This window comes from Vitis vinifera, chromosome 10, assembly GCF_030704535.1.
Source record: "Vitis vinifera cultivar Pinot Noir 40024 chromosome 10, ASM3070453v1".
NCBI classification, from domain to species: Eukaryota; Viridiplantae; Streptophyta; class Magnoliopsida; order Vitales; family Vitaceae; genus Vitis; species Vitis vinifera.
Window position 1 is genome coordinate 4,772,474 of NC_081814.1, and position 18,316 is coordinate 4,790,789.

General features: G+C 36.1%; 1 protein-coding gene and 1 non-coding gene across 2 annotated transcripts; one reads left to right on the plus strand and one right to left on the minus strand.

Annotated features, from left to right (window-relative positions):
• Positions 1–14,566: 14,566 nt before the first annotated feature.
• On the plus strand, positions 14,567–17,320 carry LOC100266336 (transcription factor MYB4). Its single transcript, XM_019218112.2, has 4 exons — positions 14,567–14,769; positions 14,876–15,058; positions 15,189–15,318; positions 16,342–17,320. Exons 1-4 carry the CDS (start codon positions 14,757–14,759, stop codon positions 16,880–16,882), a joined length of 867 nt encoding a protein of 288 aa, XP_019073657.1. The 5' UTR covers positions 14,567–14,756; the 3' UTR covers positions 16,883–17,320.
• Positions 17,321–17,448: 128 nt separating this feature from the next.
• Positions 17,449–17,522, minus strand: TRNAT-AGU (transfer RNA threonine (anticodon AGU)). Its single transcript has one exon. It is a non-coding gene; the product is annotated as a tRNA-Thr (tRNA).
• Positions 17,523–18,316: the final 794 nt, after the last annotated feature.

An 18,316-nucleotide genomic window follows, 5' to 3' on the forward strand; every position in this document is an offset into this window, starting at 1 on the left:
TACTCAAGGAAACAACAACGAAGATTACCAAACTATTTCATACTAATATAAAGTTGATCTTATATTATGAATTTTAATAAAAAAAACTTACAGCAATGGGTTGTTACATGTTGCACGATTATGCCCAGGCTGATTACAACGAGAGCAATGAACCATTTTTTTTACATGAATTGAGACTCGATTCAACGTTTCCTAGGTCTTCCAGGAGGTCGCTTTATGGTTGGAGGATTAAGAAAGGGATAAGTATGACCCAAGGCATCACGAACGGTTCCATCTTCATCAATCATTGGTATGTCATGCGTTACCAAAGTACGCATACTTCCAGAGTATATCTTCTCTTGCAAATTGTACTTATACCAGTCATCAACATAATCAGATACATCAAACCCCATTCGTCGTATAGCTGCACAAACATGATCACATGGGATTCCATACATTTGCCATGCTTTACATGTGCAAGTTCTCTCCATTAAGTCCACTTCCAAGAATGCTTTTCCATTGGATACTTTCATCGAACTACCCTATAAGTGATATAATTTTCACCTTTTCCAATGTTCAATGCAATATTTTCTTCTGTTTTAGGACCAATACACCCATTCCATTTTACAAGTCCATTTTTGTGCTCGACTAAAAGAGATCCTAACTTATCCATATGCTCGATGAAGAAGACACAAATGTTATGGTGTCATTCATGTCTTAACCAAGAATTGAAAGACTCGGCCAAATTACTTGTCATCTTATCCCAACGCATCTTCTTAAATTTAGAGATTGCCCAATGTTAAGGGTTATTTTCTTCAACCCACTTTGCCAAATCATGATTAAATGTCCTTAAAGTATCCATTGCAACCTCATAATCACAATCTAACCAAGCATAGGTGATAGAATCAAGCATTTGCAAAGAATTTTCCTTTCCTTTCCTCCATTTAGTGTTCAGATTTGTTAGAAAGCTACTGAAGTTTTCTTTAATGTGACGATAGCAATGTGCATGGCTTTCACTACCAAATACCTCTGAAACACTACGAAAAATCCCTTGGTGCCTATCAGATATTATTATAACATCTCTTTCACCTATGACCATCTTCAATTTCTCTAAGAACCAAAGTCAATCCTCGTAATTCTCAGAGCTAAATAAGCCATAAGCAAGTGGAAACATGCCATCGTCAGCATCATAGGAAGAAGCTGAAAATAAAGCACCCTTGTATGGCCCACTCATGTGGGATGAATCTATTGATATAATAGGCTGACATCCCATTTGAAACCCATGTATTGACACTGAAAGGGCAACAAACAATTGCATAAAATGACCATCATCCGAACATTTATATTCAACAATCGTCCCTGGATTTGTTTCAATAAGCCTTGTACATAACCAAGGTAACAACTTATATGAACATTGCGACACACCATGAATTCGTTCTTTAGCATTTTCTTTCAAGTTCCATTCTTGACAATAATTCAATTGCATTCCGTATTGTTGATGAAAGTCTTTACATATTTGACGGGGTAAGTAATCTGGATTTGAACGAATAACATCATCAATCATAGTTGTGGCTTGATTACAACGAACTGCTGGTTCGGAAATTGACACATCTTCTAAAGAGTGGTTATGTTCATTTCTAAATATATGCACTTGAACTATTTTTGTTCTCCCAACAGCACGAGCAGTTACTTTCCAAGGGCATCCTTCAACAACACATATTACAGTCATATGCTTAAGACAATTCCTCTTAAACTTATATCTAAAACGGCCTCCTACTGACATGAGATATATTGCATCCCGAAATTCATTTGCAGTTGAGAAGGTATGCCTACTACCCAATATTGCACTCTCAAAACGACTTGACTCTAGTGGACCAACATGTGATTCAGCACATCTTTGATGAAATCCTCGTGATTGCATTCTAATATCAACATCTCTTGTTGAATATGAGACCGGTGAGTTAGGCCTTATGATTGTTTCGTTCAAGCTGCATTATAACATTTAATGAATAAACATAAATATTAAAAAATAAATAAATACATGGAATCATTTAAGATTAGATATTTTTTTTATATAACTTATCCTTGTCCTCCATTCTCAATTGTTTCATCGTCTTCAACTGTTGATGCTAAACATATATATACACGTGCACATCGGTCACTAAATTGAAACATGTTTGTCAAGTCTTCATCATTTTTCAATGGTTGAAGTGCATATAAATCAAACGAGAGAGTATATGAAAATGTTGGTCCCACTATATTGATGTTCATTTTCCCACAAATCCTTGAAACAAAATCATTATATGTCATTGATCGTTCTAAACTTACACCCTCTCGTCTCCCACTCATATATTCCACATTGCCATGTTCATCCCTTACTAGCTCTCCTCCAATGTGCAGACAACAATAAATTGTATTACTTTGATCCATTTAAATGCTACTCGATCATGTGCAGCCCCTGTTTAGAAGCATGAACCTTTAGTCAAGCTGAAACAATTAACTAATTTCTTAATAACACTGCATAAACCAACTTACTTATAACTAAATTAATTATCACGCCTATGACCATCATATATTAATACATCATTTATCTTTGAAACTTTACAAACGAGCTTCATTTACATTTCATGGTCTACAATTAATGGTGTAAATATAGACATGCATAGTGTATACTTAACATTAAGCAATGCAATTATTCCATTTTACTTGGTAGTAATTTGCTATGTTATATAAGTTAGGGAGTGAACCTCTCAATTCATGGGTCAACCATTGTTTTGGTAACTCTTCAAGCCAAATTGTGCTAATGTCACTCTCTTCGAGCCACCCCCTCAAACAATGGGTCGACTTTTATTTTGCCCACTGCCCAGATTAAACAACAACAATGTTTACAACCAAGGGCCGACCTCCAAACAATTGGGTCAACCTTTAATTTGCCCACTGCCCAGATTAAACCACAACAATGTTTACAACCAAGGGTCGACCTCCAAAAAAATAGGTCAACCTTTATTTTGCCCACTACCTAGATTAAACCACTACAATGTTTACAACCAAGGGCTGACCTCCAAAAAAATGGGTTAACTTTTATTTTGCTCACTGCCCAGATTAAACTACAATAATGTTTACAACTAAAGGCTTACCTCCAAACAAATGAGTCAGCCTTTAATTCACTTACTGCAACCTCTTACGAAAACAACAATTTCATCCAAATGTCATTAACTAAATTACGGTCAGCCCCTTCATCCAAGGGTAGACCCTTTGTGGACCCGCATTTTTCACGTGCGTCCCCACTCGATCGGCGATACTCGCTTTTTATTTGTGAAAAATTAATTTTTTTTAAAAAAGTTGGAGTCGCCACCTATTTTATTTTTATTTTAAAGGGAAAATAAAACAAGAAAGGAAAAACCCTAAAAAGTGACTCCATAGTTTTGGAAAAAACATGTCTTTGAGAAACCTGAGTCTAGGTTCGGGGATCAGGTTACTTATTGGGAAGGTACCTCTAGGAGGTAGCACCCCTCTAAGCCCTAAAGAGGTCTCTACTGACAAAGTTAAGGGAAGTGTGGCAATTAATCAGTTAATTATAGATACCTAAATAGGCTAAGTGATTTTAAAGAGTGGCATGCCAAACACAATCAAATTGCAATAAAGGAGAGTTAGGGTGCGTACCTGAACCGCTCTTCAAGCGCTATCATAAAACATAAAAGTTAGTGTAGAAATGTAGCACACAATATTTGTTTTATTCAAGCAAATCAGGCATATATCAAGATATCCAAGAATCACATCAAATATGGATATGGTCATCAATGGCATACAAGTCCATAGAGTTCTAAAAAATAGATGAGAAGAGAGCGTACCTGGACAACAAGCTAGTACTCCTCTATGGGAATCTAGAGCATCTCAACAATAAATACGAAACAAATTCATGTATATCATCAAGAAGAATTGAAAATCAACATATCAAGCAAACAATATTGAAGAAGGTATCATGAATGTCGGGCCCCCACCAAAGCCCTAATTAATCTCGCATGAGTTGATTCCATAAATTCCATGACTTGGAATTATGGAGTTTGTTCATGCTTGGGAAAATCAAGAAAAATCAAGAAAATTGTTGGAAATCAAAGAAGATAGTGAAAACCTGTGCCGGAAGGAAAATGGCAACAAATGGTGTGTTAGAATCTGGATTTTATGCCTAGAAATGATCTAAGATGGATTTTTCAAAGCTGGGAATACTTAGTTGAACAAGGGTTTAAAAATTCAATTTAAAACAGTAAATTCCCAATCAAATAAGCAAATAGAGGAGGAGGTATGTGTAACAAGGTTGCCATACTGAATTAGTGTCTAGGCTACTTTTGAGACTGAGTTACTTGGGTTGCCTGGGGATGTTTCTGTAGATTGCTGAAATGGGATTCTGCATACAGGCATTAGTTATCACTGTCAGCAAACTCAATTCACTTGAAACAACTGTAGAGAAATAAAATTTTACTGCCATCTCTTCCTAAACTTCCTGTTTGCATGCTACTGTCATCACAACCCCAACCAGATTGATGCCTTTCAAATGGTGTCTTCCAATATTTCTTCTAATTCAGTTCAGAGGATGATGAAAAGTCATTTGGTTTTACCACATCGGAGGAAGTAGAACCATTGTCATCATTCTAACGGTGCCTTATAACGGCAGAAAAGAGAAAACATTGTCTGAAAAACAATTTCTACTTATCATCTGATCTGGAAATGTGTATGAGAAATTTCCCTTATATTAACATCAGGGTTCTGTTTCTGTCGTCAACCGGCTAAACATTAACTGAATGCTTACGTCTTTATTGATCTTCAGATGTTCAGTTTCCCGAATAACTTCCCATTCTTAAGGCGTATCAAATTGCCCAGAATCAGAAACTATCTCTCAGTTAATAGGATTCAGCAACTTCTTCGCGTGTGTGAAGGCAAAGGGGCGGTAAGTTAGAGCTTACTGATGGATCCTACATTTCTGGACTTTCGAGAGTGACCTCCTAGAAGACACCATACTCCACCATTCTCTTGTTTCTCCTTTGCTATTTAGATTTGCTCAGACATTTTCTACTCACCCTGATTCTCTTTCATTGCATATCTTGCTTAATAATTGATGTCGACGTCCTCCCTAAACTGGATAAGATTCGGTCTGAAACCTGGAAGCAGCTTCCTCTTTAGACGACAATTCTAGACGAAATGTATGAAGGATGATTGTCAGCTTGAGAAGAAGACTTCCAATTGGGTTAGTTAAGGACGTGAACCCATGAACTGATTGTATGGTATAGCTTTTATATTGATTCTCGGAAGTTGAGCATCTTTTTACATGACTCCGCATTCTCAGTCCTCTAAATACCTACTGCGTCCCTGTCCTTAGCATAGATTTTTCAGATTTCGTGTATCCATCTAACTCTTATATATTCTGTAGGAAAGCATCTATCACTACCATAGTTGGTATACGCATCCTCCAAGTTTGTAAACTTAGTGGTAAGGTGCACAAGCTCTTTGAAGATGGTTGACCCAGACCTTCTCGTCCCCATGCTGATCTGTACTCATCATAATCTGATTATCCCCTTGCTTTGTGTCAGCACATATGTTGTAAGCTCATTGGAGCTAGTGATTGTCGTCAGGGTTGAACTGTACTAGCTCATCTTATATCAAAAACTTTGGGTGGGTAATCCGCATGTGATCATAGTGATTTGAGATCTAGGTGAGCAAAAAATAAATAAAAAATAAAAAATAAAATAAAATAAAATAAAAATAAAAAAATAAAAAATATCTGGAGGAGTATTCTGCCGAGATACTGATAATGGGTTTAAGCTGGGCACATACTTCCATGGTTCCATGCACAGGATCAGAGAGGGTAAGTTACTGATGAAGTCTTGATTAAGGGGAACACCATTATTCACTATCATCAATGCTTGTTTCCTTTTCGTAAAAAACGATCTCACTCTAGACTTCAATTTCAATTTCTCGTTCTGAATTTGCATCAACAACAGAAGGCTGAGTGGCTTCCATTAAAAAGGTAAAATAAAAAAAGAAGACCAGTTGTGACAGCCATTTGATCAATTAAATCATCAACTCCTGGCATTGGAGCTATCTTTAGATGCTTTTGTACAGAAGTTGGGGGTTCTGCTGCGGGCTGTCTTCTAGCTCTACATGAGATGCTGACAGCGGTGAGGATGTTGAAGGGTTGTTTCTTGATAATACATGCAGTGTAGGGAATTCAGACTCAAAAGATTGTGATGGTTCAATATATCGGGGATGGTGGCGATCTCATAATGGATTCATCATAGTTTTAAGAGGCAAAGGATGGCTTGATCGGCTATTGCAATGTTTCCACACTTTTTGATAAAACTATAAGGTCTCCTCACTGCAACCATCTTGAGTGCATCTTTTGCCATACCCGTGTTCATGTTTTCTGCTGATCAATTTTCAACTCCATGCCTCTTGTCACTTTCAATTGGTAACAGCATTTGCCTTCTTTTCATCAATCTCTTAAGAACAAGGGAGGGATTGGGATTGACTCATCATCGACAAGATCTTTGCCATCATCGAGATTTCTTTGAAATCACCCATTGGGAGCAGGTTTATGAAAGGTATTCAGTGGATTACTTCACAAACATTGTGATCAGAGACTAGCTCTTGTTAGGGGAATATTGGCGGACTTCAACTGATTCCTTGTACTAAATTTCTAGTCTCGGTTGCAGGAATAAACATGGGATGCTCTGCATTGTTTCTGTGGTTGCTTCTTAGGTTTGCTTCCTCTTATAATACAACAGCTCTCTCCTTGGAAAAGTTAAGTGATCGTGATGAATTGCCAGCTCTTGAATTGGAAGCCCCACTCTTAAGAAAAGGATGCATATTTCTTGCCAAGCCAGGAATATATAGTATTCGAGACTGGCTCTGGGGAGCGATCTGGGGTGCATATGCGTGGGCTGATCTCTTAGGATGTTTGAAGATAACCAAACTGGGCCTCTTAAGTTTAGGCCTCGTTTCACAGACTTAGCATGCAGGCTCATCGGTGATGGGCCTATGGTTAAATTTGCCCATGAAATCAGAAACTAGCAGTATATGGTTATTATCTGGGTAGTACCCAAACAATGCCAGCAAATAGGGGATCGAAGCCGACTTAGTGACTTCACCTCTACTTTGAACTCATCTTCTCCCTGTCTTCTTGTCCGATCCATCAGCTTAACAACTATTTTCCTACCATCATGAAGCACTCCTCGATAGACCAACCCAAACCTACCATGACCGACCATATTAGATTCGCCAAAACCACCAGTCACAGAAGGTAGCTGCTTGAAAGTGAAAACCTGAAGCCCTTTCTGGTTCTTTAAGCAATCAACATTATTGAACAGCATCAGAGCACTCAAAGAGGAATCTTGAGGAACCTCACTAGAGCCAAATCAACCAACCGTTTCGGCAGCAACAAAGACCAAACCAGTAACTTAAACTTTTTATTTCCAAGTCCATCAAACCCAGAAACCACTTGAAGTTAATGACAAACATTTTTTTTTATCACCATTATCCCGAAATTACCAGATAGTTTTCAAAGGTTAAAGGTTGGGTGGGACAAGTAGAGAGCAATGATATGATGGATCAAATATCAAGCTCAGAAACAAACCATACGTCTTTTTCCTTTGGGAAAATTCAAAGAGGGCGTAAAGGAACCGAAACATAATAGATATGAAAACAAGATCAAACTCAGGAAAACCACCATTTGAACATTAAAGTCCATGCCAATCAACAAGTTAAAGTCCAGAAAATCAACAGAAAATAGAGCAAAGTAATAAAACAAAATGAGAATCTAAAAAATGACAGTGATCATACCTCTTCTTCCAAAGAAAATTATCTAGAACCAAAATAAGCCTCTTTTCTTTTCTTCTTCGTTCCTCCCTGCTTTCTATATATCTCCCTGCGTTCCCAATGCACGTTGCCTCCCTTTTATTCAGAATTCTCCACCTTTTATTTATATGGCAGCCCACTCATGTGGAATATTTTATTTCCTTTTTAGCATGCGCGTGGATATGGGAAGTCTATATATGTGTGGCTCACTTGGAGATTTCCCAAGGATGCAACCCCTCTCTCATTTGGTAAGTGATCAGATCCCCTTTAATCTTCTTTCCATATGCTCCCGGATGTGCCTCAGCCATGATCTGCCCACTTTTTATATGCAGCTGTGTACATCAAGGATCTTCTCCAATGTGTGTATTCAAATCTCATGTCAAAATTAAATAAGAATTAAAATCAATAAAGGTTATGAAATTGAAAATTAAAACTAATTAAAATTATGCAATCACAAACATTATATCTATCATGGCTATACACAAAAAGATTAAGACATCAGTTTACATAATTAAAGACATCAATCTCATGCAATATTTTATAAAATGAGTAAATAGAATAAAAACAAATAACTAACTAAATAGTAATAAATAAATAAACAAATAAATAAAAATAAGTAGATAAGTAAATAAATAAGAAATCGAGTACATACAAGTGTTAAAAAACGCAAATCATGCAAATTATATAATTCATGTAGGAATTACCAAAAAGGTGACATAGGTAGGCCAGGATACGCCTATACAGGCCTAGGGTGCCTAAGTGGGCCTACGGTGAGACTAAGTGGGCCTACGGTGGTGCCTAATGGGCCAAGTGTATCTAAAAGCTATCCTAAAAAAAACAATAAAAGCCTAAGTCTAAATTAGGGCTGCCAAGGGTCACAATAAGGGATCAAATAATCCCTCAACCAAAGTCTCCGAGGTGACTCAGAAAAGGTAAGTGGTATGAGTAGCCATGGGCCACCAAGGAACTATTGTGGAGCATTGAAAACGAATTTTAAATACATGTGCTAAAGGAACAAAATTGAGGGTTTACACCCTTACTGTGACTACTACACACATAAACAAAACAAATTTCATATTTGTGGTTGTGACCATCAATTTTAAACTTAAGGCTCCACTACTATTTTCCCTAATTCCCACATAAATTCATGCCCGCTTTACTAAATTTGTTTTATTTTCTTCTTCGATTCAACCCTCATTCATTACAAATTCAAAACTTTTATTAAGAAATTTATTCAAACTTTAATCCCAATCATTTTTAAAATTTATACTCATCTATTCATGACTAAACATGAATTCTTTTACCATGCATTAGATTCACCAATTAACAACTATAAAAAATCACTCAAATTACTCATTTTTGAAATCCCATATAAACAACATTAAACAACAAATTGTTTGAACATTCCTAAAAATTGTATTCCTTTCACATGCAATAATCATATTTTTCTTCTCTTTTCCGTATTCTTCCCAACAACCACATACAACATAAACACAACAATTCAGAAAATAAAACAAAATCAATATAGCTTACCACTATCTCATTTTCCCATCATTTATCAAATTTTAAGCCATATTTCATTTCAAATAAACCCTAAATAAATTAAAATATAAATTTAGATACAATATTAATGGACATTGAACATGTAGAAATATGCAATGTAATCAAGTTTAAATCACAAAATTGCATAAATCACATAACTATGACATTATTCAAATCTCAAAGAATCAAAATGACAAATCAAAATATAAAGTTATTACAAAATTTAATAACATATATATATCACCTGGAAAAACCCTTCCTTTAAAAGTTAAATGCAACTACAATATTTTTATTCTTCGTTCTCTCGTTCTCTTAATTGCTTTCTTTCTCCTTCTTCGATGTAAAAGCAAAATAAGAAGTACAACCAGGAGAAAAATGACTGTCAGTCCTGAAATAAGAAGAAGGAAATGAGTTTTTTTTGTCTACCTGACCTTTGTTAATGGGTTCGCATTTGGACTTTTGTTTTCATATTGATGTTTGGTGGGAAAATGAAGATGTCGTCTTCCTTATGGCGATGGAGGAGAAACAAAATAAGAGATCAAGTTTGGAGGTTCGTTTGGAGTTGATGGGTTATTGCGATTTGAGAACATACCAGATTTTTTATGGATCCTTTCACCTTGTGATGGGTAGTGCCTGTGAACGAACAAGAAAGAACATGGGTTTTTGGTGTTAGGGTTTGGTTGAAGAAAGAATAAGACATTTGGGGGTAAATATTTTTTAAAAAATCAATCCATGTGGAGTGTCTAGCTGGTCGATGACATGTAACCAAGCCATGTCATTGACTTAAGTGGACAACTGATTTGGACCTTGCTTATGTGGTTTTTTCAAGCAACTTATCCAACTAGGAGAGATGTCAAACTATAGGAGGGTATTTTTGGAAGGGCCTCAACATCACTATTACAGTGTATGAAAGGTCATTTATTCTCCACAAAATCCATTGAATTTGAAAAGTAAAAAGTAAAGTTTCCAAAACGCAAAATTTTGCCCCTTGGTGTATGGTTACATAAATTCCCCAAAACATATTGTCTATTCATGCACTCCAATATGTTTTCAAATTTGTTCCATAATTACCCTCAAAAGTAAATGATAAAGTACCTACCAATTTAATATCACCTGTTAACAAGTACATGTGTCATTTATTTTTATTATTTTTCTCACATCAATATATCCCTCTTACCACTTACTAGATTTCCAAATTTGTTCCATAATTACCCTCAAAAGTAAATGACAAAATACACACCAATTTAATATCACCTGTTAACAAGTACGTGTGTCATTTATTTTTATTATTTTTCTCACATCAATATATCTCCCTTACAACTTATCATGTTTCCACTTCTTTTTTTTCCTCTCCTACTACCATAATCCATTGTCACCTATTATAGTTTTTATTATTATTTTTCTTTTTTATGTGAAAATGCATGAGCATATTAAAAAGAATATAAAGGAAAAAAAAGAAAAATAATAATAAAAACTATAATAGGTGACAATGGATTATGGTGGTAGGAGAAAAAAAAAAGTGGAAACATGACAAGTGGTAAGGGAGATATATTAATGTGAGAAAATTAATAAAAATAAATAACACATGTACTTGTTAACATGTGATATTAAATTAGTGTGTATTTTGTCCTTTACTTTTGGGGGTAATTGTGAAACAACTTTGAAAGCACTATTGGAGTGCATGAATAGACAATTTTTTTCTCATTTTACACCAAAATTAAAAAGAAAAAAGTAAAGTTCCAAAATCTTATATTTTTTTGTAGTTGGTGTATGATTAGATGATTTTCCATTTTCAAAATGGATATAAAAAAAGGGTTCATGATTATGTCAGTTGAGATTTCTCGGAGAAAATGGCCTTTTGGTATTAAGTGGATCAAATGGATCCAATAGGTTTATGATCATGCCAATTAGGATTTTTTTTTTTTTCCATTTGTATATAATTTTTAATGATATTTTATTGGAATACTGCACACAATGTTATATTTCTCCTATTTTATTTTTCCTATTTCAATATTGTACATTTTTACTTTTTTTTTTCTTACCATATTTTTTTTTCCAAAAATAGCAGGCTTGACATAGCCTGGGCCGTTGTACGCTGGGTCAGAGGTGGGCCGACCTGGCCCAGTTCATATGGGCAGCCTGCCAAGCTCAATGAAAATTGGGCTGGGCCATCTCAACCCACTGGTTAGACACCTCTGATACAGACTGATACAAAATCCAAACTCCATGGTCCAGCTAAACCATTGTCTTGGGTTCAATCTCATACCAACCAAACAAAGTTCCGGCAGCGCATGCCGACCGTGATCTCCAAGAGTCACCGATCCACTCCCTCTCGTCTCCCTAAGTCCAAATAGACCATCACAATTTAAAAACACGTGTCAATCCCATTAGTCAACAAACATCTCCATCCAACACTGTTGCACCTTTCTCTTTTAATTGCATGGCTACAAAGTTGAGTTAACAAATTCAGTAAAAGGGGAATTGTCAAAAAAAAAAAACATTTACCACCGATACAATCTACGTAGAAATTTGTCACCATCATAGTGACAGGTGTGGTGTCCTTGTTTTGATATAATTTCAGCGGCCTTCATTTCCTCTGAAACCGATGGATCACTTCTGCAATTAATTTTTGGTTTCATCTATGAAGAACAGTTAAAAACTTGAAAGAGATGTTTCGATTTGCAGTAACTTTCAAGTTTTTAACACAATAGGATAAACACATTAGCATAGAATATGAATCTCTAGAAACAAGCTTTACCATGGGGTTATATTAAGTGCTAAGTTGAAAAAAGAAGTTGGACCTCAGCTTCATGCACTATTCTATGTAAATCCCCTACCTTTTATTTTATGTTGACCAAATCATGTATATATACGCGAGCAGGAAAAAAAAAGAAGACGATTTTTAATGAGATCCATGCGTTTACCAAGTGTATCAACATTCAACAATCTATTAATAAAAAAGAATAAGATGAATTATAACAGTAAAACTCTCGAAAAAAACCCTCTTAATTGCTATTGCAGTTAAAAAAAAAAAACAAAATCCTAAAATAAAAAGGTTAAATGTATAATAAGGGTAAATTGGTTAATAAAAAATAAAAAAAACCTTGAATGGGCGCTACTTCCTTCAACCCCCGCGGGCTGATTGGATAGCTCAACTCCTAATATTTCGATCGAAACACGATAAAATTGATTCAAGTTTCATAATCCAACATTTTATCACTTCTGCCATCTAAGTTAAAAATCACGAAGGAGTTGGAATGTAAGGGAAATATCATCCCAGGGGCAGTCCTCTTCAAAATCTTGTTTCCCAATTCTATGTTTAAACATCTCAAGTTTCTTTTGATACTGTTTTTCCAAGGGACTTTGGGAAGGATATTAAAGCTTAGCCGCAGTAGTGTCAGATGGGCAGGATTTTGTAATTTCAGGCATTGAATGCTATCAACTTCTACACCAAGTTATTATAAGTGTGGATGGCGAAGTTGACATCACATATATCATATATGCCGCCCCCAGTTGCGCCACCTAATCCGCTAGTAATCTTATGTTCACATTAGCCTTAAAAGATCTACATGAATGATATAGATTCAAGATAAGTTTGTAAAAAGTCAGGTAGCACATGATCAGATTGTCTTCCGATCGCATGGGGCTGACCTTGACTTGGAGCTTTCTGCATATTCACAATTAATGGAAAAGGTTATATTCAGAATTAAGTATTAATCAGTGAGTACTTGTCCTTTGTTGCATTCTTTCAAAGTGTTAGATTTCCACGTAGTGGAAAAAGTTAATTCTCTTTGATTTGTAGAACACCTCCCCTTGGACATAAAATGTCTGAATCAATTGGGAAGATTTGAATTTGTTTAATGTAAACATTTCAACGTCATTCTAACAAAAAAAAAGGATATCCAGATTGGAACGCCTTGAATTAATTCTATTGATCTCCCCCTTATAAAATGCAATGACAGTCTGTCTTTCTTCTTGTAAGTGGCTTTATTTTTTTATTTTTTCCTTTTCTTATTCAATATTCCTGAGTAGGCCTACAAGGATTCTTTCTTCATCACGTGCAGTTGTTTAAAATAGTGGCTTAGAATTTTTAAAACTTCTAAATGTAATTTAATGTCAAACTTGGTGTTCTAGGCGTGCTTATTCTTTAAAATCTTCTTTACCATTGCCCCCAACTTGCTGATTTAAAATCTTGTCTGATTTATCTTTTCTGGGTGGCCAAACACTGCTGACGTTGGCGAATTGATGTCATCCTTCATCTTAATCATGACTCATCTTGCGCGTTGAAGACATTAACGGCTTATCATTCAATTGATCTAGCTACCTCCTAAATGGTTTTCATCAAACTATTTCACAAAATTGCATCAGATTTTCTCAAGTCTTGCTCCTAGTTTCATCAGAAAAACATACAAACCGAAAGATCATCAGACCAGAGGGACGAGTCAGTCCCCACGACCAAATGGGAAACCTCATCCTCCCGCCCTTATGTCAATGATAGACCTATTTATGGGACATTGACACTGGTCCCATGCAGTACCTTTTCCTCGAATGAACAGTACTTAGATGATCATATCCATGTGAGTGATGTTCATATTGACCTACCTCATTTAAAATCTTGGGAAATTCATTATCATCATTTTTCATTGCTCACTGAGGAATTATTTCTCAACCACTCCCATAAAAGATCAATTTATTGAAAGACTATGGCAATGTAACAAACTGAGTATTGTTTCTTGTCCTAAAGTAATGTAAACCCAAGACTTTTTTCACTTTCAACCCTTTCACTCGTGCATATCAAGTTCTAGCCACTGACCACCTTATGTTTTTGTTCCCATTTTCTTGATAATAGTTTATTTTTTACTTTTGTTTGTAACAAACCCAACTCGAAAATGGAATTCAACCTCCTCGGAAGATTTGAACCCAGATCGATCTCAAGGGATAGGTCTTGCACAGACTTTCCCAGTGAGCTCAATGATGGCATCTTCCTCGACTATAGTTCATCATTCACCCGAAGAAATTGGATAGTATCCAACTAAACTGCTTGGTGCAGTGGCACATTTGAAGGGCTTTTGGACTGACCTCAAGCCCTCGAAAGTAAATTAAGGAAGGTCTTTATCTTCAATAAAACCCACAATCTAGCTGAGGAAGAACTTTCTCCAGTTGACAACTTAAGATATATTTATATATTTATGTACAGTGAAATTCCATGCTGCCAAAAAGGAAGTGTCCAAACTCAAAACATTTTAAAACTTGAGAGGAAACTAAAAAAATATTCTTCTATGTTTCCAGGAGAGACACTCAAAGGAAAATTTTTGCTTCGGATTTGAAGTTCTTCAAAGCATTGGAAATTCCAGGAGACTTCCAAGCACGTTTTAGTACTGGATCATATGATAAATAGAGGTCCCTCTCATCCTTTTTCTTTGTTTTTCAAAGCAACTAGGGATTAATTTTCTGAAACATTGAAGCACGTTTTGGTATTTGATCCTTTATATACAATCTTGTGAAGTATCTAGGAGGGTGGGGAACTTGAAATTGAAAGAGATTCTCCCAGAGATGGTGAGGACTCCGTACTACAGCGATGTTAGTACTCTAAAGAAAGGATCATGGAGTCCTGAAGAAGATCAAAAGTTGAAAGCTTACATCAAGAGATATGGCATCTGGAACTGGACAGAGATGCCAAAAGCTGCTGGTATGTAGAGAAACAAGTTCCATTCCGTTAGAAGGGAAAATGTGATTCTGAACAAAATTTCACTTGGATGTACACTCTCAGAGATACTGTCCAGTTTTCCGACCTCATTCCTTACTTTTTTTCTTTACAGGTTTATCAAGGTCTGGGAAGAGTTGCAGACTTCGATGGGTGAATTACCTGAAGCCTGGCATCAAGCGAGGAAGCTTCAGCTGCGAAGAGGAGAAAACCATACTCGAGATGCATAAAAAGCTAGGAAATAGGCAAGTACTCTTATGCTATAGAAATCTCCCTCAAAATCTTTAATACTAAAAAAAATATGGTTTCTCATCATACTTCACAGTGGAATGCAGTGCTTTTGAAAAAAAGCTTAAATTTTATTTTTCTTTTCATACCCAATTCCATAGCCTTTGACAAACTGAAATTGGTTTAAAGTTTTTATCATATCAAGCATAATCAATATCCATCATTTAGTCTAAGGTCTAGATATTAAGTATCGCTCATTCTTAAACCTATTTTGCAGGTCGATGATGTTTTCTGGCTGCCATATCAACATTAAATTCAGTAGTTTGATCATACTTCTGATTGGAATGCTTTATTTCTTATGAAGAGCGTAAAATTTTATCATAGTTTCTTGCCCCACACCATAGCCTTTGGCTTCTTTAATGTTTTAAGCTTCAACACCACACCATACATTTAGTCTGAGTTTAGATTATGTGGACTGATGGTATTCACAGGCTGCTGCGATACAAATTTCACCATTAAGAAAGCTAAACTATCAAAATATAAATTTTATTTGTAACTCCTACTTTGATTTTGAAGGAACTGTAAAGATTTGTTTTGCTCATGACAAGGTATTTAACACTGATTTTATGGGGAGGAGAGGGTTGTCTGACATTCACAAAAGCAAGGGCTCGAAGATGAACCACTGACCTTGCTTCTAATATTTTTTGGAAGAATGAACTGAGGTTCCGGGTAGGTCTTATTCCTGAGTCAAGGAAAGTGCTTAATACAGATTAAGTTCTTCCCTCGTTCATGCTTGGATCAGAGCTGATAACTAGGGAATTTAAGAAATATATAAGCAATGGCACAAAATGTGAGCATAGGATACGAAACTGTTGGGGTAGGCCAAGAAAGATTCTTTCTGCAATTCTGTGTAATCTAAGTACAAGTTTAGGATATTTAAAGCCTGAATTAGAGCTGCACCAGAAATTAAGATATTCTTAGATCTCCCGTATTAAGATTGGTCATTGGAATGTTAATTTGATATATTCCTTCTATTTCAGATGGTCTGCCATTGCAGAAAGATTGCCCGGAAGGACTGACAATGAAATAAAAAATTACTGGCACACCAAACTGAGGAAACTCAAAGACAATTCAGCCCCAAGGGCCAAATCACAAGCTCCGAAAACATCCACTGTTGAAGCTAAGCCGATAGGCAGTCCAAAAGATGCTAGCAGCTTGGGATCTGAGCACCCATGGTCATCCCAATTATCCATTGATGACTCCTCTTCATCAATCACCAGTCTTGCTGTTGGAGCTGATGAAATTCAATTGGAGGGGAACTCTAGGGACCCCATGTCAACAGATTCAACACAACCATTTGCTTATGATTCCTCTTCATCAGTCACCAGTCCTGCTGTTGGAACTGATAAGAATCAAACGATGGAGGGGAGTGCGGAGTCAGAAAGAACATTTGGAGATTTTCAAGCATTTCCAGTGGATGACTTGTTCATGCCGGGCGATTATTTTTGGGAGACATATCCAGACCTTGAATTAGCATTCCCAATTTGTGAGGAGTGGGTTCAAGAGCCGCTATGGACATAGGGCTCTTGCAATGATAATTTTTGGATGAACCTCTATGTGGAAGCAGAAATTGGTGGAAGCTGAGAGCATCATCAATATCCAGTATCATTCCAAAAGTTTCTTAGAACTATAGATCATATATATTTACTACTTGTCTTTCCAAATTTTCATAGATGGGCATTGATCGAGTATGAAGAGAGTTTGGTATATCCAGATTGTTGCTACTGTGCATAAATAAGACTGCAACAAAATGTGGGGATTTGCTTATAGTCGTAAGTATAGTATGGTATATCTGTATTGTTGCCACTATGTATAAATAAAAACTGCAACAAAATGTGGAAATTAGCTTAAGAGTCATCAAAGTTTAGTTTGGAATATATATGTATTGTTGCTACTATGCATAAATAAGACTGCACAAAATGTGGGGATTAGCTTATAGTGATAAAGTTTAGTTTGGCATATCTCTATTGTTGCCAATATGCATAAATTAGACTGCAAACAGGAAAGAAGAAAGCAAAGAAAGGAGAAAAAAGAAGAAGAAGAAGAAAATAAGACTGCAAAGAGGGAAGAAAAAAAGAGAAAAAAATTGCTTTCATTGAGAGTCGAACTCAAGACCTCCCGCTTACTAAACGGGTGCTCTAACCAACTGAGCTATGAAAGCTACAAGGGACGGTCATGGAATTATAATAATTATTGTCTTTTCTATCTTTAACTTCCTTCTTAGTTCACTCCATAGATCTTTTCACTCCATCTCTATAAAGCTTGATTGGTTTCTTCGCAATGGAGGGTAGTTTGGCGAAGAGATAGGCTTTAAGGTTGAGAAGCTCATGGTGGCCAAAAGACAGCATGCTTACAAAATGAAAGCAAAAGTGCAAACAAAACTCACCGTCTTAAATGAGAAAAAGCTTGGAAAATGCAGCTCACACAATAAGTAGCAGCATATCCCAGAAAGCACTTCCGCCAACACCAGAAAGTCAACCAATATTGTTTCACCTTCTCTTCACATTTTCTGTGACCCTGACACTTTGCGCTCGTGAACATCATCGATCATCACCCCCTTCAATTTCCGTGGTCGGGAATTAAGTACGAACTTTCTTATTCAATATATACTGCGATGAATTAATTAGTTGGTCAGTATGAACTCATTCCAAACTCTTCCCATCACGCGAATGTCTACCTTTCACATTGACAACCCAATTAATGGTCATTATCAAACTAAAAATGTTGGTCTAAAAGTTGATTAACAGGGTTCAGGTTGGACCACCCCCACAGTGGTCCCTTCAACACCTTTACTAATTAGTGTACCAAATTTCTATGTTGATACATAAGTTGTCACCTTTGATTTCAATAAGGTACATTGAAATTTTTCGTTACTTCGAGAATCTTCTTGACCAAAATTAGCTTAAACAAAAATTTGGTGGTGGTAGATAAATCTATTCTAGAGGTCATATTTGT

Coding starts and splice junctions, on each gene's coding strand:
- LOC100266336 (XM_019218112.2), top strand. Junction 15,059..15,188: donor AGAGATGCCAAAAGCTGCTG/GTATGTAGAGAA, acceptor TTTTCTTTACAG/GTTTATCAAGGTCTGGGAAG. Junction 15,319..16,341: donor CATAAAAAGCTAGGAAATAG/GCAAGTACTCTT, acceptor CTTCTATTTCAG/ATGGTCTGCCATTGCAGAAA.